Source organism: Lytechinus variegatus, chromosome 11 (assembly GCF_018143015.1).
Source record: "Lytechinus variegatus isolate NC3 chromosome 11, Lvar_3.0, whole genome shotgun sequence".
Lineage (NCBI taxonomy): Eukaryota > Metazoa > Echinodermata > Echinoidea > Temnopleuroida > Toxopneustidae > Lytechinus > Lytechinus variegatus.
In genome coordinates, this window is record NC_054750.1 from 26,119,480 (window position 1) to 26,145,309 (window position 25,830).

General features: G+C 37.3%; 1 protein-coding gene across 1 annotated transcript in view; it reads left to right on the plus strand.

Moving 5' to 3' along the window:
- LOC121423678 (DNA-directed RNA polymerase I subunit RPA1-like) overlaps positions 1 to 25,830 on the plus strand; it is a 52,429-nt gene that overhangs the window by 15,343 nt on the left and 11,256 nt on the right. Inside the window, exons 10-26 of the mRNA XM_041619106.1 lie at positions 4,341 to 4,473; positions 5,420 to 5,503; positions 6,470 to 6,608; positions 7,227 to 7,341; positions 8,818 to 9,010; positions 9,344 to 9,514; positions 10,223 to 10,342; positions 11,084 to 11,220; positions 11,849 to 12,014; positions 12,292 to 12,492; positions 13,252 to 13,350; positions 14,274 to 14,465; positions 14,909 to 15,102; positions 15,920 to 16,163; positions 17,086 to 17,180; positions 23,427 to 23,556; positions 25,610 to 25,659. Coding sequence (XP_041475040.1) covers positions 4,341 to 4,473; positions 5,420 to 5,503; positions 6,470 to 6,608; positions 7,227 to 7,341; positions 8,818 to 9,010; positions 9,344 to 9,514; positions 10,223 to 10,342; positions 11,084 to 11,220; positions 11,849 to 12,014; positions 12,292 to 12,492; positions 13,252 to 13,350; positions 14,274 to 14,465; positions 14,909 to 15,102; positions 15,920 to 16,163; positions 17,086 to 17,180; positions 23,427 to 23,556; positions 25,610 to 25,659 — 2,463 coding nt within the window. The remainder of the gene's footprint in view (positions 1 to 4,340; positions 4,474 to 5,419; positions 5,504 to 6,469; positions 6,609 to 7,226; positions 7,342 to 8,817; positions 9,011 to 9,343; positions 9,515 to 10,222; positions 10,343 to 11,083; positions 11,221 to 11,848; positions 12,015 to 12,291; positions 12,493 to 13,251; positions 13,351 to 14,273; positions 14,466 to 14,908; positions 15,103 to 15,919; positions 16,164 to 17,085; positions 17,181 to 23,426; positions 23,557 to 25,609; positions 25,660 to 25,830) is intronic.

Consider the following 25,830-nt stretch of genomic DNA (forward strand, 5'->3'; position numbering starts at 1 on the left):
CCCACCGCGGTCTAGCGTCCTTTGGCAAGGCGTTAATCCACACTTTGCCACTCTTGACCCAGATGCTAAATGGGTACCCGGTAGGATGCGAAAGATATTGTATGTTTGATTTTGCCAGCGCCATAATGTGGCTGCGATGAATGCAAGGAATGCTCCCCAGGGAGTGGAAATTTTGCACTTTTCGTGCTTGATTGAAATGAATCCAATGACCGGGGTAATAATATGCTGTAACGCGCTTTGGGCCATTCTTGGAAAAGCGCTTTATAAAAATTGGCTATTATAATTATTATTATTATTATATACATAACAAAAAAAGGAGGTCCCCCCCTGAACAAACATCCATAATTTTTTAACTAGGAGAAATTAAGAAAATCTGATTACATGTACATGAAGGTCATTTTATTGGCTACCACATGAAAGAATATGAGAGAAAATGTTTGTCATGCTTGAGTGAACACAGTAAGAAGGCAAAAATGTCACTTTTCAAAAGTCACAAGATTGATATGACTTTGTTACCATGTTTTCGGAACGAATTCGAGATTCTCAATATGGGAAATGTTAAAACGGCTTGAAAAGGGTGCTTTCTATCATACGAAACCACTGGGGTTGAACTTCACGGTTGAATGAGCACGAAGCTAAATTTGCCAAAATTGCATTTATCACATAGTTCTTTTGATCAAAATGATCAAATATGGTGACGTTTATTTTTTAGAAAGGTATCTTCAACAATATTCACAATTTCAGGGTTCAATGAACACGTTATGACAACAAAAAATTGCATTTTTCAAATTTGTTGTCAAATATCTTTCATTTTGCACACTAAAAAATATCGTATTAACACTTAATGTTATGTTTATGACGAATCAACATGTTTCAATAATTCTACGGCATTTGATTAATCATTCACGCTTCATTGAATACGTGGAATGTGAAAAACATTTTCTCGTTTTCGGATTAAAATTCAATTGCTTACTTCGGATTTCTGTCACAGATGTTTTTGTCTCACCTGCGAAGCAGAGTGAGACTATAGGCGCCGCTTTTCCGACGGCGGCGGCGACGGCGGCGGCGGCGGCGGCGGCGGCGTCAACATCAAATCTTAACCTGAGGTTAAGTTTTTGAAATGACATCATAACTTAGAAAGTATATGGACCTAGTTCATGAAACTTGGCCATAAGGTTAATCAAGTATTACTGAACATCCTATTAAAGTTTCATGTCACATGACCAAGGTCAAAGGTCATTTAGGGTCAATGAACTTAGACCATGTTGGAGGAATCAACATCGAAATCTTAACCTGAGGTTAAGTTTTTGAAATGTCATCATAACTTGGAAAATATATGGACCTAGTTCATGAAACTTGGACATAAGGTCAATCAAGTATCACTGAATATCCTGTATGAGTTTCACGTCACATGACCAAGGTCAAAGGTCATTTAGGGTCAATGAACTTTGGCCGAATTGGGGATATCTGTTGAATTCCCATCATAACTTTGAAAGTTTATGGATATGATTCATGAAACTTGGACATAATAGTAATCAAGCATCACTGAATATTTTGTGCAAGTTTCAGGTCTCATGATTAAGGTCAAAGGTCATTTAGGGTCAATGAACTTTGGCCGAATCGGGGGTATCTGTTGAATTACCATCATAACTTTGAAAGTTTATTAGTCTAGTTCATTAAACTTGGACATATGAGTAATCAAATATCACTGAACATCCTGTGCGCGTTTCAGGTCACATGACGAAGGTCAAAGGTCAATGAACTTTGGCCGAATTGGGTTTATCTGTTGAATTACCATCAAAACTATGAAAGTTAATGGATTTTATTCATGAAACTTGTACATAAGAGTAATCAAGTATCACTGAACATCCTGTGCGAGTTTCAGGTCACATGATCAAGGTCAAAGGTCATGTATGGTCAATGAACTTTGGCCATGTTGGGGTTTTTTGTTGAATAACCATCATATCTCTGTAAGTTTATTGGTCTCGTTCATAAAAAGTGGACATAAGAGTAACCATGTATCACTGAACATCTTGTGCGAGTTAGAGTAGTATTCAAAGTCAGCACTGCTGCTATATTGAACCGCGTGATGCAGGTGAGACGGCCAGAGGCATTCCACTTGTTTGTATAATTCATTTGATTTGATTTTTATGAAAATCTCTACGTGTAATGCTTCAACGAGCACAAAATCTTTGAAAATTATGTAAATGAGAACAAAGTTCAAGGCCTTTGCCCCACTTTGTGCGATATCAAATTAGCAATAATCATCCATGAAACAAAGCCTCATTTCACTATTGTTAAGAATTTGTTTTTTCTCCCATAGACATTGTGTACAATCTTGTGGCACATGTTTAAGGATAGGTAACCACTTGTTCAAGATGCCGTAACTTTTTTGTTAACGCGTTTTGAGAAATGATATATGGCAGTAATGTTTGATAACCTTTTAACGTAATTCTGAGGAAAAAAAAATTTGATCCGTTAATTTATGGATGAGTGAGCACACTTGAAAGGAATCTTGCCATTGCCAAAGGCACGTTGTGAGGGGTTTTAAAACGGAAATTGGGATGAATTCCATTTAAGGTGTAAGATGATCGTTACCACACACACGCAAACATCCCTATACACAATCTGCACCCTTTTCACATTTTCATGGTTGAGCAAGCATACTTGAAAACTTCGAAATAAAGCAAGAAATGATAACAACAACTGATATGGCATTAATGCATTCTTTATTTACTGACAACTTATCAGTTGATTTTAATATCGTGTGTAACCCCCACGACTGTTGATGACGGCTTGGCACCTTCTCCTCATGCTGTCTAGCAGCCCGGTGACACGCTGTTGTGGGATCGCAGCCCATTCTTCCTGGACAATCAACGAGAGAACAGCGAGTGTTGTGTTGTCATTGACCCGGGCGTAAACTCTTCTATTGAGTTGATCCCAAAGATGCTCAATTGGATTCAGGTCGGGAGAGTTAGCGGGCCACACCATCCTTTCGATTCCCTGCTCTCGGAAGAAGTCGTTCACCGCCCTTGCTCCGTGTGGACGTGCATTGTCATCCACTTCTTGGCAGATCTTGTACCTCGCCAGTTTCTTCACATTTCTCCCTAAGCTTTCGAATGGCTTTTGGAGTAACATGTACTCTCCTTTGCCACTTCCTTGACAGGGGTTCCTGCTTGCAGAAGGCCTATAGCTATGGCAGGATGTTGGTTAGAGAGACGAGGCATCTTTCTTATAGGAAATTTAAGCAGGCCTAGTGTTAAGCTTAAAATCTTGTGTAAGAGATCAGCTTGCTATGAACATTGTAAGGTATTGGGGATCGGGGACTTGTAAAATTTCTGAAAAGAATAATAGGAAACAAAACGAGTGCAATGTTTTCTCTAAAAGATGTTTGCATTTTACCTGGGAAATATGCTTGAAATTGGAAACATAAGAAAAAGGGCTTAGTGGCGTTTCCTATCAAATGTGATTACAAAGAATCAGATGGATTATTCGTGATAGAAGACAATGGAGACATGCTGTTCGGCATTTAAAACAGTGGCGGATCCAGGATTTGCAAATCGACAAGGGGAGGGAAGACTCCAAAAAAGGAAATTGCTAACATTTTCCACTTTTAACTGAATGGTTTCCAACTCACAGAGAGGGTGCTTCCTCAGGTCGCTATTACGATTTGCCACTGATAATAAATGTGATCATTCAACCATGAAAGCGGGTTATCAACATTTTTGACAGGTAGGTCAACTCATAGACTGTAAAAAACACAATCACCAAGAAAGACACCAGAAACACATTGTTCCCAACTTTGTGCACTTACACACCCCCGAAATGACTCTTGTGACTTTTGAAAATGGTCATTTTGAGTTTAATCTTTGATCACTCATGCATGCCTCAACCGATCAATCTCATTTTTCCACAGTAGTTGCGTAATAAGTGTTAAATTTTACCCCTGAAATTTCATGTCGAAAAACTATTTAGTTAAAAAGTTAAAGCATTTTGTTTGGGGGGACTTACTTTTTTTGTTGTGTATATTTAGAGGCCCCGTCTTACAAAGAGTTACGATTGATCCGATCAATTGCAACTATGGACGGCCAGCAACGTCAACATCTACATGTATTACGCATGTTTGTTCAAAATATTTTCTAACTGTGATGTATTTTTATGCATTAATTGTTTTCTTGAAAATTCACTTCTCTTTGCATACAGAGGACATTGTGCATACTTTTCGTAGAAATTCACCTGATGGATTTCCGTAGAGTTATGATTGATTGGATCAATTGTACATGTAACTCTTTCTAAGACAGGGCCCAGGTAGTAATTTAGATTAATGTTGTTTTTTGCAGAGCTTTACTGATTGAGAATGAGGATGGGTCGCAGGTCAAACTACGAGCAGATAACCAATCGCAGAGAGAATCGGTTGCTAAGAGATTGCTTACACCGAGTAACATCAATAAACAAAACATTGGATCAAAGAAGGTATGTATGTCTTTTAGCATTTAATCAATATAGAAAAGAAGCTACATATATCATGTGTATTTTTAATCATATGTATTATATGTATTGATGACACCTTGTTCATTTTTTTTTATAGTCCTCATACTAAGAATGATGCCATCGGATTGGTTAAAAGTTAATCATGTGATAGAGCTTAGTTCACTTGCGGGGATGGAACTTCTGTGGGTGTCTTTTTCATTACTATAGCCGAAAGAGTCTCAACACATTATGGATAAGAATGAGTTTGTTTTTTTTTTTTATATTTTCCAAATTTTATTGGTTTTCAAGATTTTTTTGTAACATTCCAAAACAACAATCATACAGGAATTACATAATTGTATAACATGCCTCAGTTGTTATGTTTATTTAAAAAACAACATTTAGATGGTACATATAAATGGGCAGTTAGAGTTAACCGATGGGGGTGTAAACAAACAAAAAAACCTACAAAGATGAGATTTGCAACTGTAGCTGATGAAGAATCTGAATGAACACCCAAGATTAGGTCACCATTTGTGTGTAAAATCATGCTCAATTTACAAACGGCTTTATAAAAATACCAATCAGGTGGGTGTTTCATAAAGCTTTTCGTAAGTAAAGAGCGACTTTAAGAATGACTGGTGAACTTTTCTTACGTGTTAAATAATCACCAATGAATGTTAAATGGTGAATATCATTTACCACAACAAAGGATCACAAGTCATTCTTAAAGTTGCTCTTAACTTACAAACAGCTTTATGAAATAGCCCCCAGGTCTGATAAATTCTTTTTCCTGGCATACAGGTGACTCTCCACATTAGACTTTCATTCATATTTTATCATTTCCAAATGTTTTTGATAGTGACCATAATTACATTTATAATTAAGTAATGTTTTTATTAATTCTACTTCAGTTTTGCTTTATCATTTGATATTTTTTTCACCATAGGTTCATAGACACCTTCAGACTGGTGATATAGTGTTATTGAATCGTCAGCCAACACTACACAAACCAGGCATCATGGCTCATAAGGTAATTATGACAGCTCAATTCAATCAGAATTTGCTTCAACCTTCATTTTGTACTCTGTTGGAATTGTTAACTTTTAGTTTTAAAATTATCTTGTTGGAGCAATATCTAAAGAATTCTTTCAAAATTCAATGTCAAACTTGGATTATGTATACATATGTATATATTGGAGTGGCAATGATCAGATTAGAGTTTTGAGTATAAAGGTGAAAGGTCAAATCGGTTGTTAGAAAAATATTTTGTATGAAGAGTTATGAGAGGGTTGAACTTCAAACTTGATTCATGTACCCATATGAAAGAGATGATCGGGGGAGTGCAAAATTTAATTATGACTTGAATGCCTATTTGCATGCGTTAAAAAAGGCAAGAGGACACGCACTCCTGCGTATTGATCAATACGATTGCGTGTTGCATATCATGTTCACATCTGCATTTAAGTGTGACTCTGTGTTATACTTAAATCTTTGTGAAACACCCCCAGATTAGATTCTGGGGTCATAAGGTCAAAGGTCACAGAGGTTGTTGCATAGATTGTCTAATCTTGTTCGTAGGATAATTTAAGTGTATGAGAGTTCAACTCAAACTTTGGTGCATTGGCTCATATGTGACAATGATCTGAAGAGTATTGGGTCACAAAGTTGGACAATACAGAGATTATTCTTTCAGGCTCTTAGAAGTTCTGTGCGTAATACTTCTTTTATCTGAACATGAAGGTGGCGTAAATTAAACTAAAACTATTTTTTCATTGACCAAGCATCATTTATAACCTGTTGACCATCCTGAATATATCTCAAAGTAAATTTACCCTGTGTGCTTCTTGCTATCCTGTACCTTCAACTCGACAAAAGAATGGTTGCGGAAGGTCTGGTTTGGAAATCACATAAAAGCAGGTGTACCTCAGGGATCATATATGTCTCCATAGCTATTTGCTACTGTATTTGATGTACCATCCATTGCTCATATCCACAGGTCAGAGTTCTTCCTGGGGAGAAGACGCTGCGTTTACACTACTCGTCATGTAAGACGTATAACGCTGACTTTGATGGAGACGAGATGAACGTTCACTTTCCTCAGAACGAACTAGGCAGAGCAGAGGCACTCACTATAGGTAGGGCTTTTAACTTTGTTAGTTTATGTACTGTGTAAATGCACAATTTACAATTATTATGGCAAGTTGTTGTGAAAATTAGTGAAGTTTAGGCCACAAGCAGTGCTTTGACCATTATCACATTGCTCATTGCCATTCTTATCATGTTTTAAGCCATGTACCTTCAAATGGATAGACATTTGTTGGTTAGTAAATGAATTAATTAACATGAACTGTCATTGTTATTTGAATACCATTCTCTTTATATTGTTTACTTTTCTCCTATGATGGACACCATCAACTAGGCCATGGTTTAAAAGAAGCTATCCGATATATTATGCATAGATATTTGCAAATTGTATGCATAGAAAATAATAAATGATTCAAATCCTGGAAAATCAATGTGCAGTTCCGGTTTACTATTGGTAATCCTGGGTGCATGTGTTTTATTTGCGACAATATATGCATATTTCAATTAAGAGGCTATAATGTGATTATCATTTATAATCCCTCTCTGTCTTCTTTTTGGACCCATCTCACGGCTGGCGAGAGGGGTGTACTTATTCATCATAGTGGAAATGGTGCTTTTGAAATATGTTTCATTATTTTTTCTGTATTTTGACTATTACCCTATTGCAGTGAGCACCAATCATCAGTATCTTGTTCCTAAGGATGGTACCCCTCTTGGAGGTCTTATCCAGGATCATATCGTCGCGGGAGTTAGGATGACTGTCAGAGGTAGATTCTTTACAAGGTAAAAAACATCATTTATTTATTTAAAGGTATAGGTTAACATTTACAAATGTCGTACAAGTATTAGAAATAAATCCTGAATTTTGATGTGTGTTGTCTATAATTTTGTTCATATGGATTTAAAAAAAAACAGGAAGAAAGTTAATTAAATTTGTGCAGACACTTTCAAGACATCTGACTGAAAATCACCATTTAATTCATCACCCGAGGAGTATATGGCATAAAATTGAGATGGTGTTTCTGGTCACTTTTTTTTTTCACTTTGTAAAGCACTTGATTATGATTTTCCAATGAAATTTTCAGGGCTTTATTTTTACAACTCATCACAGACACAGGGGCCAAATAGAGCTTGCAGCTCTGATTTAAAATTTAAATAAGTGTTAACCAATGCCTCAATTCATATATGAAAGTTTCATTCATTCTTTCATTCACTCATTCATTCATTCATTTTGTTCTTTCACTTGATTAATTCATTTATTTTATTCAATTCATTCATTCACCCATAAGTGGATAATTGGTTGTACTTGCATTTATTCTTGCTGTACAATAATTACAGAGTATTATCACCTGTATCAGACATCTGAGCTTGTCATTTACAAAACCGTATTGCCCTACATTTTCTGAATATCGGGAAGGGTAGGTATATTGTTTGTATTTTCCTCGGTCTCAATGCGCGTATTTACTTTGCATGCAGAGACGAAGCAAAATATACCTTTGTATTTTCCCTGGTCTCACATCCGGGCATTTGTGGATGCGTATAAAGAGATACGCTTCATAAGGATCTGCCCACCAACAATATACGTCATAATAAAGACAACGCTGAATCCGAGCGCTTGCAAGTACGTCATAATGGTTAAGTGCAGAGCCTAGACCGATATTAACATGACACAATAGAACTCTATTTTTAAAAGAAATATCCCCATTATCATGATTTTTGCTCTAGATATCTGATTTGGATGATAATAAAAATATTGACTGGCTCTTCTTTCGGGGAACATCAAATATATTGCCCTTAAATGACCCATATTGCCCTCGTCTAAAGACTCGGGCCAATATGATTCATTTGCTGGCAATATATTTGATGTTCCCCGAAAGAAGAGCCAGTCAATATTATATAAATATTCCACCATTGATAATGAAATGAACATAATATACAGATATATTTGTTCAACTATCATGGTACCCACTGGTTTGAGCTGGTCACCAGTGGTTCAAAGTTATTTCCTGATAAAAAAACAAACAAACATTTTCAAGGCAACTAGTTCAAGGCATTAGGATGTGTAAATTTAAAAGAACACAAGATAAAACAAATATTGACTAATTTGACAAAAAAAGCAAGGGGTACTAAAAATTGAAAAAGAAAGAAAACTGCTAATTTGATTGTGTCTTTTCATCCTCTATAAGTATGTTGATTGACTTAAAAACAAATATAAACAAATTATTCTTGACAAAGCATTATTGGTTTTTTTCTGTAAAGGCTTGAATACCAACAGCTTGTTTACTGCTCACTCACTGATAAAGAAGGTCCTGTCAAGTGTCTTCCTCCGTGTATGATAAAGCCTGCCCTCTTGTGGTCCGGGAAGCAACTGATCTCTACCATCATCATCAATACCATACCAGAGGGATGTAAACCGCTTGACTTTGTTGGGAAATCCAAGATCACAAATAAGGTTTGTATTTTTTTAATTTTCGTATGTAAAATGATACATACAAATACATGCACAAAATAGTAGTGGTCAAAGGTACAATACATTATGAAGTAGTAAGGATAAAGGAGTGAGAAAATAGTTGAAAGCTTTTCTCTTTCAACCAGAAATGCCTATCAAATTTGAGAAGTGAAATTATTCCCTGCTAAAAAGAGCGGGAGGGGGGAGAAGGAAAGGGAGAAGGAGGAGAAGGCACTATCATGGTGGTTTTAGTACCATATTATTTCTCATTTCTATAGACTATTGCTAATAACATACATGTATACCCATACTTTTCCCCAATTCATTGTTTTGCAGGCCTGGATAAAAGGCAAGCCGCACAAACCCAAAGCTGGTGGTAGTGCCCTTGTTGGTCTCGACATGTGCGAGTCTGAGGTCATCGTAAGAGCAGGGGAGCTTCTCTCTGGTGTGCTGGACAAGGGTAACTATGGACCTACACCGTATGGCCTGGTCCACTGTATTTATGAGGTAAGGCAAGCTAGAGATGATGATAAACGTTTGGATGAAGGCAAAGTAAAGGGGATATCTCCCTTTAAATATTGGTTAGTTGCAGAGACCTCTTGACAATGTCTCTAGGCAAGGTGATGAATGCTTTGCCCGACAGTCGAGCGGATGTTGCTGCAAAGTCTCCTAGTAGCCACTGCAACATATTTGAAACACCTTGCAGATGTTGCTGCAACTAAGCAAAGTCTGCAGGATGTTGCACCATCTACTTGGAGCAATATCCCTGCGACTGTCTGGCAAAGTGCTTGTCACCTAGCCTGAAGACATCACAGAGATGTCTCTGAGGTGTTGCAGAGACGTCTCTTTGGTTAAACTGAAGAAAAGTTTACGTTGGAGACGTCTCCTTAACTGTAGTCTGAGTCATCTCCTTTGGTGAGATCAGGCCTTAATAGAGTACATATCTGTCTAATGAATTTGCTTATTTTTTATTTATCGAAAGCAAATCACTTGTTGATCTGGCATTTTTGTCAGATGACCAATGCTGAATGGTGAAAAACCATGAAATGCTCTCCTGCAGAGCTTTTTGTAAAAGTATTTATCAAACCTTTCATCCAAAGTCTGTTTTATCTTACAGTTACCACAGTAACAGTGCTTCTCAGCCAATAGAAATGAAGGGAAGTTGTCAGATGTGACAAAAATGTTTATGAAATGCTTTCCTTGCTTCCTTTACAGCTTTATGGAGGTCACATAGCTGGTAAACTACTGAGCCATTTTGGACGTCTCTTTACAACATTCTTACAACAGCACACCGGATTTACTCTCGGACCAGAGGATATCATTGTCACAGAAAAGGTATGAAAAGTCAAAAATTATTATTTTTATCCTAAGATAGATATAACATTTGATGATTTGACCATTGGGCCAATTAATTACATCTGTAATAAAAGCATGACGTGGTAAAGCGAAAATATAAAGAAGCAACATACAAAATACAATTTAAAAGATATCAATTAACAGTTCAACAAAAAATAATAAAAGCTGCAGTTATTGGATGTGGGACCATCAAAGGCTAGAGGCCTATCAAAACTAATCCCCTTAATAATGAAAAAAATGATAAAAACTATACATCTATGTGTAATAGACCCCCCCCAAAAAAAATAGTCTATTGAATGAATGATTTTACTTCTGATTTTAAATTATTCCATATAAAAATGGCATTCATTGGTATTCTTAAGCGCAGACAGATAAAGAAGTAAAAGGGTTCAGAAATTACTAATACTGCAGGTTTTTGCTGCAACTTTTACCTTTAAAAATATGAAAACATGTTTAGTAAAACAGCAATGCAGTATGTAACTTGTGTAAAACTTTCACATAATCATAAATTAAATACAAGACATTTCGCAATGCCAAACTTTGTTGTGCCAAAGGACAAGTAGGATAAGAAGAGAACCATTTGGAGAAACATTCGCTCATTTGCAGGAAGGCATAAAGAAATTTAAAGTGATTCTCAATTGTGTTTATGCATCATGAAATTATGTCAATGCATCTTACCATTGTGGTCGTTGATTAGATTTTGATGTTGCTTTATAACAGGCTGATGAGGACCGTCGTGAAACACTGGATAAAGCTAAAGACTGTGGATCAGAGGCCGTTGCAAAGGCATTGGGTGTAGAGGACTTTGCCGGTTTCCATGCCAACAGACTCGCAAAGAAATATGAAGATGCCCACAGGTAATTCTGTCATTATTAATTTGATTGTTTTGTGTCAAGAATCTTAAATTATCGTCATATCAATGCATATTATTAAACCAGTCTCCTTGTAATTAGCGAATTGCTATATTAGCTGTGGTTGATTTGTCCATGATGGGTGGCGGGGCCAGTCACTCCTAGGTACATCACTGGAGCAGTTGCTAAAGTTTCTGCACTTGTTAAATATATAAAATGTCACAAACGAGTTCAATAATCATCCAGTTGTTAATTCAGCTACAACGGTTCCATGACAATAACTCCGTTGGAAAATCTGCGTGCGAAGCCAAACGTAACTATATAAACCCTGATCCTAATCTTTACATTATTCTGAATCAAAAACACTGACAATCCTAACTCCAACCCCATGCCCTGTGAGATATTAAGACCGGAGCATGTCATGTCGCCACTACACCACCATTTTGCTGATATGACCGGGTGTATTGATTGTCGTCATGATTGTTGCTTGATTTGTACAAGTTGTGTTTTTGTTTATCACCATCGAGCATCGAAATTTCCATTTATTGGACAATAAATCGAATGTAATCTCATCTAGTAAAAAAACATTGATCAAGATTTTGATTTGGGAGATTAATTGCTATATGTGTTTCAGAAAGCCTGATGGGAATGATTTGAAGGAGATTGATAGAGAGATGAAAACGAAGACGGACCATTTCAGTAATCATGTCGGAAATACCTGCCTGGGGTCTGGGCTGCTCAAGCATTTCCCTGATAACAATCTTCAGCTGGTGGTCCTGTCTGGTGCTAAGGGATCTGTGGTAAGTAGGTGGGATGAGGAATAAGTGATGATGGTGGTGGTGGTGATGATGATGATTGATGATGAACAAGATGATGATGATGATGGTGATGCCGATGATGACAATGATGACTACGATGATGACTACGATGATGATGATGATGATGCTGATGATGACGATGATGACTACGATGATGACTACGATGATGATGATGATGATGATGATGATGATGGCAATGACGGTGATAATGATATGTTTCCTTGGAAACGCTTCACTGAATATCATCTTGCCTCTCCAGGTAAACTGTCTTCAGATCTCCTGTCTGCTTGGTCAGATTGAGTTGGAAGGCCGTCGTCCACCCCTGATGGTCAGCGGTCGTTCTTTACCATCCTTCCTCCCGTATGATACCAGTCCTAGGTCCGGTGGTTACGTGGCCGGTCGGTTCCTGACAGGGATCAAACCTCAGGAGTACTTCTTCCATTGCATGGCCGGTAGAGAGGTGAGGATATCTTCTTGTCCTTCATTTTGTAACCTGTCACCCCAAAACTAAAACCCCCATTCCACGGAGAGCAAGACCTCTGAAAGACTGCTCTAAGACCATGAAACTTGCTTGATCTTACAAAGGTCTTTCAGTGAACTTTCAAAGATCTCGTAGGTCTTTCATGATTCCTGATAGATCTTTCCATGGTCTTCGTGGTCCTCTTGAGTCCCAAACTTTTTTAAAGGTTCACAACAGTCTTTCAGGAAAAGTGGTCTTCTGGTGGTCTTGTAGCTGTCTTTCAGGGGTCTTTGAGGGGTCTTTCTGAGCGACTCCACAGAGATTACAAATTTCAGTGATCTTGGAGACTGCTGTAAGACCTTGCCAATTTTTTATCTTTCAAAGGTCCTTCAAAGTTCTCCCCTCTGTGTGATGGGGGCCTGCCAGGGAAGGTTCTCTGAAAATAGCCAAAATAACATAAGGTAATGTGGTACCCCATAAGCCCAATATACAAATATGATAAGGGCTTTTGATATTAATCTTGGAAATATCTTCTACCAATTTCAGTGATTAGTCTAAATGGCCTTATGTGGGTAGCAAAAGCCTATGAACTATGCCTAGTAAAAGAGTTTGAAAACCCTTTTTGGAATCCTCCTCCTCAGGAAGTAGAGAAAGTGTAATACATTTTGATGTATTGAGCATTATATATGAGTAGAATATCAATTTGTTATTATTTGGATTCTCTCAAGCCGAATGCTGTATTGTTTTTATTACTTCTAGGGTCTGGTAGATACAGCAGTTAAGACTAGCCGGAGTGGATACCTACAGAGGTGTATCATCAAACATCTTGAAGGATTGGTCGTCAATTATGATCAAACAGTAAGTTACATCATTCAACAGATATTCAAATACATTTGTTTTGGTTATCAATCATGATCAAAGTAAATTCAATTCATTCATTTATTTCAGATGTAACAACATAAAATGTACAAGGTTGAAAAAACAGATAGCACCTCAAAAAAGCTTACCCTTGTGCAAGGTGCTCCCTTACAAATAATTGTTAGCTACAAGTTTCTCCCTTACAAACAATTGTTAGCTACATCTGCACGCAGACAATTCAATACATTTTTTGTTATCGAAACGATAACGAAAACATTCTGCAAAGAATTGTTCAGCCATGATGATATGGCATCCCATAGTCTAACTGAAACTGAAATAAAAATGGCATTCATTAACCCATTCTCAGCTTTCATAAGGCCATGAATAATTTGCTTTTGTTCCTCAAATTGGCAATGATTTTTGTCTTGAATTTATAGAGGAAGCAAGACATGGGTGCCACTTTTCATCCTGTGGCAATGGCGGTTTTGTCAGCTTTGAAATCTTGACCAATATCAAGTTTTGAAATTTCATCAGAACTATAAAAATATAAGGACCTGTTGCATGAAATTTTGACAAAATGGTAATGAGTTTCACTGATTATTTTTAAAAAGTGTCAAGTCACATGATCAAGTTCAATGTCATTAACAGTCACTGAAATATAACCTTGTTTTGGTATCTACACCAAAAACTTAACCAAGGTTATGATTTGGAATGCCTCTATCAGTTTCACCTGCATTACGCTACTCAGTAACAGCAGTGCTGACCTAGAAAAGAACTAAGACAAATAATTTTTTTAATGTTTATTTGATGGTAAAATGCTTTGAACTTCTTCAAGATACAATGAAAAACTGTTGATTTCAAGTGAAATGTCTGGTGCACTGTATAAAACTTTTATCATACTTCCTATACCTGTTCCATTCTAGGTAAGAGATAGTGATGGCAGTATAGTCCAGTTCCAGTATGGTGAAGATGGTCTAGATATATCCAGGACTCCATTCCTACACAAGGAACAGTTCCCGTTCCTTTTACAGAACTCCAAAGCACATCTCCCATCAAGGTCAAAGAACTCTGCACTGTCCAGTGACCCAAGTCAAGCTGAGAAACTCTTCAGAAAGGTTAGTCCAATTGAGATTATAGAAAAAGGAATTAGGTCATGGTGTTTCAATTCAATGCAATCAAGACTTATTGTAAGTTGCAGTTGATCATGAATATAATAATAATAAAATTTGTTCGTAATTGAGCAGTAGTGTGGTAAATATTGGTAGCATTTGGGGTCAGGTCAGGTCTGAATCCTTGTCAAAGGGTGGTGGGTTCTAATTAGCATATACCCTTATTGTGCTGCACTCAACCCAGGTGAGGTAAATGGGAACCTGGCAGGAATTTATTCCTTGAAACATGGGACGCACAACAGGTGCTGTGCTAAAGCCTGGGAAATTATGCTGCATTACATAGCGTGTAGAGGCTTCTAATCAAGTATTAATGATTATTTTACCTCCATAAAGGATGCTTCAAGGTAAGGTATGATTTTGATTTCCAATTTGGTACATTTTTTTACCAGATCAAGAGATGGAAAGAGAAGCATTCCCACCGTCTCCGATCCGAAAGAAGATCTCCATTCCTAGAGTTCTGCAATAAGGAATATGCAGCCATCTTAGAACAGATTCAGTCTGATGAAGACGATGTATTGAAGGCTTATAACAAGGCTAAGAAAGAGATCATTAGGAGATGGAGGGAGGTCACTGATAGGCATAGGTGAGTTCATTTATCAAATGAAAATAATGCATTGAAGACTTGTAACAAGGCTAAGAAATAGATCACTTACTGGGCGTTGTGATGTGCGCCTGTAATCCAAGCTATGGGGAAGTTACAAATTGATGCAGAGGTTCGAGCCCTGGTCACGTCTTTCGGATGGTGACGTTAAAGGTCGGTCCCAGACATAAATAATCATATCTGATTGATACACGTCTGACAAAACTCAAACACACCCACCCACTTGCATACTAGTAGGCCTATATAACATATTTTCAGTAAAAGCCCTGATGTTAAATTATGAGACACACCTACTCGACTTTAAATCCTAGTAGATATCCTATATAATAAAAGACATATCAAAGAAAAAGAAAAAAGAAAAAAATATTTTAATTTTTGTTTTAAAGAAAAACGTTAATAATATAATATGATGGCGAAAGTAGTCAAATTGACTGGTTGCCAAATAAAAAGAAGAACCCCCCCCCAGAGATGGAGAGAAGTCACTGATGAGCATAGGTGAGTTCATATATCTGATGAAAGTAATGTATTGAAGGCTTGTAACAAGGCTAAGAAAGAGATCATTAAGAGATGAGAAGTCACTGACAAGCATAGACAAATTCATTTATCTGATGGAATTAATGTATTGAAGGCTTGTAACAAGGCTAAGAAAGAGATCTTGAAGTGATGGAGAAAATTCACTGATAAGCATAGATGACTTCATTTGCAACTGAAGTGGCGACCCTTGGTAAACTATGATACTTCTATTATCATCATCATTATTGTTATTAATACTATCCTTGACCTTTGTATTGCTTCACAGGTATGAGAAGAAGACGGCTCCTTGTCCCGACCCTGTAAGTACTCAGATGAGACCAGACAGACATCTCGGTGCAATCTCAGAGAAACTAGAGTCTCTCATCCATGACTATCTAGACTCCAGGTTACCGACATCAAAGGATATAGATGGGACTGAAGATGAAACCAAACTGAAGAGTTTGATGTATAGCAAGTATCAGAGAGCGCTCTGTGAGCCGGGGGAAGCTGTGGGTCTCCTTGCAGCCCAGGTTAGTAGTAGCACTGAGGACTAGAGGTGTTAAAGAGTATCAGCATGCATATAGCTACAGTTTGATCTTATGTTGTGTTGCAAGATTCTTGCAATTAATTTTAGTTGCAAGTCAAAGTTGGGTCACAAAATGAGTCACAAACCTGGCAATTGATTAGAAATTTGTGCGTGATTGCTTGTCTGTTTCTTGCCTCAAAAAGAAAAAAAATTGTTACAGTTGATGGTAATTATTATTGATTATTAATGATTATTATATTATTTTATCATTATTATTATGATCATTAATGATTAGAATATTATTATTAATGATTGTTAATGGTGTTGTTACAATTGATAATATCAATTATAAATTAGAAACAAATTTTTTTCAATTGATTTGAATTATTTCTTGCAACACCCCAAAGTAAGAAGAACAAGCTTATTAAACATCTCCTGTTAAGATTCCATCATGAATTGGCACATGTGGGACTGACAAAGAAAGTATGATGCAAGAGTGAATGATCAGAAATAGAAATTATTTGATATACTTTCTTTAGAAATTAATACAGAAATAGAAGTCGTTTGATATACTTTCTTTAGAAATTAAGGTGGTATGAGGATCAAGAATGCTACTTATTTGCCGCTAAAGTAAGAACAATAACAATGTACCTCAGAATATTTCTAGAGATTCAGCGCTATGTAATGTAAATTATTATTAGATTATTGTTAAATTATTATCATTATTTTTATTCTAGATGTCGGGAGACAGTCTTTTGGTTTCTGTAATCATAATGCACTATTAACCAACAAACTAGAAGATGATATCTATTAAGAATTTTATTATTCCTCATCTAAGTTTTATGATTTCAAGGGTTCTAGCAACAACACTTTGTAAATCTTATCATAATCATTCATTTTGACTCTTCTTATTTTGTTTTCTATAGTCCATTGGAGAGCCTTCAACTCAGATGACACTGAATACGTTTCATTTTGCTGGTCGTGGTGACATGAACGTAACACTGGGTATTCCCAGACTCAGGTGGGCATTATGTTTTATTTCGTTTAGCCTTTTCCCTAATACAAAATTGGTAGCAATATTCACACATGATTATAAGGTGTTTATTCTCAAGGATTGGTAACCTTACAGCCCATATTCTGAAGTTGGGTTTAATTCAAATTCTGGTTTAAAGTTGTGGTTTATCTATGACAGCCAATAGTTGCATAAATCTCTAACAATATAGTATAAATGTATCAGCTCATTTTTTGCTCGAATCATTCTTAACTCTTTTGGAAAGATAAATAAGATAACTTTGTTCACCATTCAAGAGTTAGGAAAGAGCACAGTAAGCATAAGAAAAAAATGCAATGTAAGGAAAATTTTGACATGTTTGGCTTTCCATAATTTTAGACCAGTTAGACCATGGTCTAAGTTAAACCTGATTTCAGAATACGGGCCCACAAATTTAAACCCTGATGGCTAATTCCCGAGTCTGGTTCACACAGACTTGCTGAAAAGCATTGTGAATAAATAAATTCTATTGTAGCCAATTTCATCTTTGAATCATTGTAGCCACTGTAAGCAATTTTATTAAATTCAACTTTATTTACACAATTAAGCAATCATAAATAATTTATTGGTTGGATTGCTTAACTAAGCTAGTCATACAGACTTTAGTGCCATTCAGAGATGGCACTACGTATGGATTATGGCCTAGCTGAATTACCGAGAATTATACTCACCTTAAAGAGAAATTCCAGTAGTTGCAGTAAACACTGATTTTTTTTCATGAGAAAGTCTGTAAAACAAGGCTTAATTGTCAGTATATGATCGAGGATCTAGATCTGGTACAGTTACATTAACTGAACTTTGTGAAATCTTGAAATCTACGCTGAAAAATGTTCACACCTAAGATCCCCAACACAGATAAGCGCACGTGGGACAATGTATAATTATTGCTTAGAGCGTCGGGCCAGATGCTCTTCCCAAATCCTGTGCTTATTTGCCGATTTCTCAGCAATCACACAATTTCTTCCAGAATCCTTTGGCACATGCATTTTATTCATACAAACAGACACTTTGGTGGTCATTTCATTTGATTCTGTACGAAATCATTTTGATATTGTTACCAAAACTAGCATTTACCTTTAATCCTGGGTCAGTCAGTCTTACAGAGACAAGATTGAAGACTCAGATTAACTGTCTATTTTGGACTCGGTGATGGTAGCAGAACTTGGTATCTTGGGATCGTCGTATGAACTTGACTGTATGTATATGCGTGATGAGTGGTTGCGAAGAGAAGTGAACTGTAGAAGCGGTGAACATGTGAATCGTCTTGTTGCGGGTTGATCTGTGCGTGTGGAGGGTTTTTTGGGGGGGGCATGGTGCGCGCACGGTTGAGCGTAGCTTTCGAGCGAAAGGTGTATTGTCGCACTTCGCATGGGCGACCAAGCTCCCCATATTCCCCCCACCGTAAAAATAAAGGGGAGATTAATTATTGACTCCTATATACAGATATATGTATGAGGAATGGAACAAAAAAGGTAACATTAAACCATTACATGTAGCGCCATCCCTTCAGAAATAGATTTTTCATCTTTATTAATCAAAAGAAGTTATACATTCAACCCCAGGTCCATGGTGTAGGACTATAACAATATAATCATTATGTCATTGGCAGGGTGTAATACATAGACGATACATACATGACATACATACAATAATAATACCATACAAAGATGCATACATGAAATAGAAAATGAAACTTTTAAAAATCTAATTTGAATAAGAGAGTACGTTCTATAACAATAACGGTATATAATGATATTTTAACATACTAAGAATTTTGTTTGAGTTCTTCATTAAACGATAATAATACTTAATTTATAATACATTCATATGTTGTAATAGGTTATATGGAGTGGTGTAGGCCTAGTAAATTTGCAATATACCCTGTGTCATTCCATTGTGGTTCATTTTGTGTGTTGTAGATACCATAAGACGTTACAAGGACTAGTCTACTTAATGTCTGGCATATGTGTTTGATTTGACCTTTCAGGTTCTTTACATTAACCAATTGGAACATGGCTTTAAGCGTTGCTCTATTCTCTTCAGAAATGTGGCCTCGTGAACCTACTTCGAAGCACCATAAAGTACATTTGTTCCAGAGTGTCTTAAGTCATTTACCAAGGGTGTGTACTTGTTCACCTTGTACCGGTGACTATTGGTCATGTTCATCTCGAACGGAACTGTCAATTGGAATATGAATATTTCTTTTACTTTTGGCCTATATATGACTAGTTCTGGGCGGTCTGTTGTTGGTAATATGCTAACTGGTATAGTTGAGGCACTAGACGAATTACCTGTCAAGTCTACGTTTACGCACAGTTCCCCGTGTGACACTAGTTCCGATAACGTTATTACTTGAAATATGTAGCTCAATATACTATCATGTCTCCATGTATATCGACCTTGAGTCAGCATTGTTTGACAATGGTTCAGTACATGGTGGAGGGTTTGTGTGTTGGAACACAGATCACATTTACCTGATACCCTCTTGCCCCATCTTTGAAGGGTTTCAATAAGTGGGTAGAACGTCAATAGAGGCCCTCACGGCAAAACTTAATACCCTTCTTGGAAGATTGTAAATGATACTTTTCCAGGATTTATCAGCATCTTGTTCATTTAGTAAATTCGAATATTGACCTTTTACTACTAGTAATTTAATTTTACAAGCCCATTTTCAGTCTCTCTCCTCTTTAACGTTGGATTTGACAACCTTTCTCAGCATTTTCCAATTACTATCTTGCATTGAACTCATGACATTCTCAACGGTAACAGCCGCATCTACGTTTCCATAGGATTTGTAGGTGTAAGTTATTTTACTAACGATATAATATCTGGTCTAGTTTGGCTCGGTACGTTGGGAAAACTTCTCAGTCCTTCTCCACCACGATACAGACAGAATACAAACGTTCTCTGGAGAGAGAAAATACTGCATCGCAGAAGAGAAGAAACTAAGACCCCTCAAATACATAGATAGGCTGTGACCTTATCTTTTAATCACCTTCCAAAGAAGAAGGGCAAGATTTTGGACAGAGAAATAAAACATGAGACAGGGGCCACCAAAAAAAATGAATAACATACCCTATTACCCTAACAGGCCATACAGTAGTTTTGCATTATATGTGGCTTGGGCCACTATAGTGGCCAAGGGCTGTCCCCGCAGGTTGCCCCCACATCACCCAGGCTCTCAGGTGAAGTCACCGTCATGTCTGGGCGAGGAGGGAGATGCGGAGCATCGGTCTCCAAAATCAGCCGATTCGCGGGAACGGCCCTAAGGCCTTGAATCTGATCCATTGTGAAGTAATCTGCCATCCCAGCAAAGCCAGAATAAAAATATGGAAAGGCAGCGGTCCATTTTCCGGCTTGCAGCGCATCGCTGGAGAAGTTATGGATGTGTATCCTTTGGAGGGGGGAGCTGTGTTTTTCAAGAAGCCAACGGGCCAAAGTGTGCGCTGCGTATGCGGTATTATTCTTTGAATTGCCCTTTAGGAGTAAGATTAGGACTCTCCCTTGGGTCCCCTGACCAAAGAGTCACAGAAAGAGCGCCTCCTGGTCAGGCCACCACTGGAAGTTGACAGATGCGGAGCATCGGTCTCCAAATTCAGCCGATCCGCTGGAACGGCCCTAAGGCCTTGAATCTGATCCATTGTGAAGTAATCTGCCATCCCAGCAAAGCCAGAATAAGAATATGGAAAGGCAGCGGTCCATTTTCCGGCTTGCAGCGCCATCCCTGGAGAAGTTATGGATGTGTATCCTTTGGAGGGGGGAGCTGTGCTTTTCAAGAAGCCGGCGGGCCAAAGTATGCACTGCGTATGCGGTATTATTCTTTGAATTGCCCTTTAGGAGTAAGATTAGGACTCTCCCTTGGGTCCCCTGACCAAAGAGTCGCAGAAAGAACGCCTCCTGGTCAGGTCTCCAAATTCAGCCGATCCGCTGGAACGGCCCTAAGGCCTTGAATCTGATCCATTGTGAAATAATCTGCCATCCCAGCAAAGCCAGAATAAGAATATGGAAAGGCAGCGGTCCATTTTCCGGCTTGCAGCGCCATCGCTGGAGAAGTTATGGATGTGTATCCTTTGGAGGGGGGAGCTGTGCTTTTCAAGAAGCCGGTGGGCCAAAGTGTGCGCCGCGTACGCGGTATTATTCTTCGAATCACCCCTTAGGTGTAGGATAAGGACTCTCCCTTGGGTACCCTGACCAAGGAGTCGCAGAAAGAGCACCTCCTGGTCAGGCCACCACTGGAAGTTGACAGAGAAGTCAAAGCCGAGTTCGCTTACTCCTACAACCAAGGGGTTTTGAAATAGGGCAACCAAACGCTCCCACTGATCCTCTGTGTACTGAGAGGCCTGTTTAGGGTGTATTCCTACTGCTAATCTCCAGCACCCATCCCTCTTGTATGGGGGGCTGTGAGCCAGCACGCAGGAAAGAAAGCTGGGGTCCATAAAGAACTCGGGGTCACAAACGTTTAGGACCCCACCAACAATCTATACCGGGTGCTTTGTGACCACGCTCTTCCCCTTTCTTTTACTGTACCAACCACACCTGTCTGGGAGTGGGTGGAAATGGCTATCAAACCCTAGCTGAGGCGGGGATGGGAGCTAGGAGCAGGGGCGGGGCATCCAATAAAGAGACATCTTCTCGGTTGAGGTAATTAAGGAGACCCCCCCCCTTCCTCCCCCCTTACTACGGAAAGTACCGGGTTGATTGAATTGAATTGAATTTATTAACAAACTTCATTAACATGGCATGAATATTTTGTTTGAAAATATATACAGTGGTAACATAAACAAAAACATTCATAACTGTATGTCATTTAAATCAGTAATACATCAATACATAGATTTCCAATTATTATAAAGATATACATCTATATACAAAGAGGAATGACAAATTGAAATTTAACATAAAGAATGTGTAGCATAATACAATATGTATAAGTTATCTAATTATCGAATAGAAATCAGGAAGTAAATAAGTGTATAATGTTATATCTTTGGTAATGGTGGCTTTGGTGGATTTTAGATAGCTTGAATGGAATTTGAAAAGAAGAATGTGCTTGATGTTAAAACTCACCCCTTTTATTTATAATCGCTTTGAAGAACTTACAAAAATTGAAAGGTACCGGGTGTAATGGGACCCTTGCTGCCCCTTGCAAACCCTCTTCCCCCTCCCCATTCCTTTGGATGGCAGGGGCAGGACCGGGAGTTTCCTTTAGGGAATTAGGGGACAGTCGAGCACTATTAGATATTGCAGCATATCACTACTTACTTACAATTAAAAAATCATACATACAAATCATTGACATTAAAATATATTTCACATATGGGGGGGTCAAAGGAAGCACAACTGCTTGTAATAATGTGGGGTATGTTAAGATGTCGAGGGATATTTTTGTCGATATTTTTTATAAGTATGATGGAATGCCATTATCCATATTCATGACATCTGAATCTATATCTAACTACATATTTTTGTAATTGCATTGTTTTTTAAGTACGTCACCAATTCTACTTGACGATAAGAACTATGTGTTGTTGGATTCCTTTGTAATATAAATGCATTCTTTATCATATTTATAAATTTTGTATCATGCTGAGAAATTCATGCCTGCTCTTCCTTTTGCTCACCTCTATAGCTCTTTTTTTATTCTCTTGTCTTTTTTTTCCTTCTTTAAGCCTTTCCCTTTAAATAATAATAATGAAATTACTATTTCTATAGAGCATAATACACAAAGTCTCTGTGCTTCACATATACATGAATGAAATATCTCAACTAAATATATACAATATGGTCATTGAAAAGAATAGATTACAATGGGATTAAATAGTTCAATACATATACAGCATGGCATAAAATCATGCAATTTATGGTAAAACATATCTTATGATACAATAACTTAACTCTTGACATTATTATTACAGTAAAACATTATAAGACAAAGACACAATCAATTCTTTAACTGGTACATTTTATTCTTGTGTGTATTATTGTTTCTTTTATGTGTACAGACATATCCCATCACAAGCCCCTGGGGGGCATTTCATCAATATTTTTGTCCAGATCTGACAACTTTCCTGGATTCTGATTGGTTAAGAAGCACTGTTACTATAGTAACTGTCGGATAAAACAGGACTTGTCGGATAAAACGTCCAAGTCCTTTCATGAAACGCTCCCCAGGTTTCTCCTGTAACCATTTACTATCAATTCTTTGTGTGTTTATAGGGAGATTCTGATGGTAGCTAGTGCCAACATCAAGACACCAAGTATGACGATACCATTCATCAATCCTGACATATCGGCGAAGAAGATTGGCAGGATACGGAGGCAACTCGGAAGAGTTCATCTGTCTAATGTAAGTTGTTCATAAACTTCTTATTCAGGGTTCCCACAGTCATGGAAAATCCTTGAAAAATTTGTGGTCCTGGAGAAGTCAGGGAATTTGGAAAATTTGTGAAAAAGTCATGGAATAAGCTAGTTCGTAGTTCCTTTCTGCGCAGGATCAAAAGATTCTACGCATGATCAGAAGAAGGTCATTTGTACTAAAGTGACATGGTGCTTTAAAATCTAATGAGATAAGCACCAACTTTGATGTCTTGATTATTCATATATTCTTTTGAATTGTCGTTTTCATTTACATCCACAAAAAACAACAATGCTTCCACGAACGACTGGTATTTCACAGTTTGTCAAGTACATTGTGCAACATGCTAAGATATGCATTCAAAGTAGGAATGCCACAAATAACCTTTTTAAAGTGTTCATTTGTGTGCTATTCTAGTCACCTGGTCTATTCAGTTTCTTCACCCTGCTATGTGAGGCAAGCTTACGTAATATCGTGCTTTGAAATCTGCCTATCATGATGAAAGAAATGAAAGGTCATTTGACCAAAATTGCCCATGAAGTAACTACGAACTGGTCTATTGCATTTACTACTTGGCTATGGCAGCTTTCCTGTTTGTCGTGTCTCGCAACTCTCATACACTGATCATACTCTGCTATTGTAATTGGTGTTCATGATTTCCATTTTCCCCAGTTTTGTGACATCCCAAATTCTACATAACTCCCGGGACGTCACGGGAAGTCATGGAAAGAAGCAGTTTAGTCATGGATAAGTCATGGAATTCTGTTTTTAAATTTCTGTGGGAACCCTTCTTATTCTATCATGACATCTCTTGGGAGGGTTTTCATGAAGTGACTGAAATCTGTGCATCTTATTGGCTGAGAGTAATTGTATCACTTAAATTCTCCATCAAAATGCTTCCTAAAATACCCCCTCTTATAATAATTTGTAATTGGTTTGGTGCCACTTGTACCTGGCAGGGAATAAAGCAAATTGAATCGCTTAGACCTTTCGGTCTCTCCTCTCAATAAAAAAAAATTGGGGATGTACATGTAGACCACTACACAGGGACTTATCAAAGAAAAATTTAACAGTGTGATGCATTTGTAGGTGTATGATGCAGTAGTTTGATGGTGGTTTCTGAAGAAAGCTTCAAAGTTGGTTGATATTAGACATAGTTGGTCTGGTCTTGAAAGGAATATATCCAGTTTGACTCCATCTTCTCTTGCCAATTGCATGGATGCACCTGCCATATTTATATGCACTCTCTCTTTTTTTTACCAAGATTAAATTAATGTTTAAGATGTTTTGTTTTTGACACTTCATTTTTAAAAATGGAAAATTGAAAAGTTTTATATTATTTTACTTTTCACTTAATGCGCTAAATTGTTTGTGATTTCCAGGTTTCCAAAATATATTCATATTTTTTTCTTTATAAGAATCAGATTTAAACATCCAGATTGAAACAACAATAACAGGAATATATGGAAACTCAACATAGAGTGTGAAAATGTATACCAATAGGAAAAGATTCAACAATGTGTGATACATTTGAGGGTGTATACTGCAGTAGTTTGATGGTAGTTTCTGAAGAAAGCTTCAAAGTTGGTTGATATTAGACATAGTTGGTCTGGTCTTGAAAGGAATATATCCAGTTTGACTCCATCTTCTCTTGCCAATTGCATGGATGCACCTGGCATATTTATATGCACTCTCGTTTTTTTGTTTTCGACCAAGATTAAATTAATGTTTAAGATGCTGTGTTCTTGAACTTCATTTTTAAAATGGGAAATTGCAAGGTTTTATATTATTTTACTTTTCACTTAATACGTTGAATTGCATATAATTTCCAGGTTTCCAAAATACATTCATAATTTTTATCTTTATAAGAAACTGATGAAAACATCAAGATTGGAAGAACGATAACAGGAATATATTGAAATTCACCACCAGAATGTGAAAATGTATACCAATAGGAAAAGATTAATGTTAGTGTAGTTTAGGGATAATAACCGACATATTTCTCTATTTCCTCTCTATTTCTGATCCCTTTCTTTCTTGACAGGTGCTTGAAGATATAGACATCTGGGAAACCTACGAGTTCCCCACAGCACAGTGAGTCTAATATTGAATTTCATTCCTAGAAATCTAGAGAATACTTTCTCTATGATCTACTCTTTATATAGATTATATATATTAAAAGGGAGAATTGTACAAGTTTAATGCAGTAGGGCAATTCCATCTACACGCTGGAGACTGACCCTGCATATATGTGGGCTGGAGAAC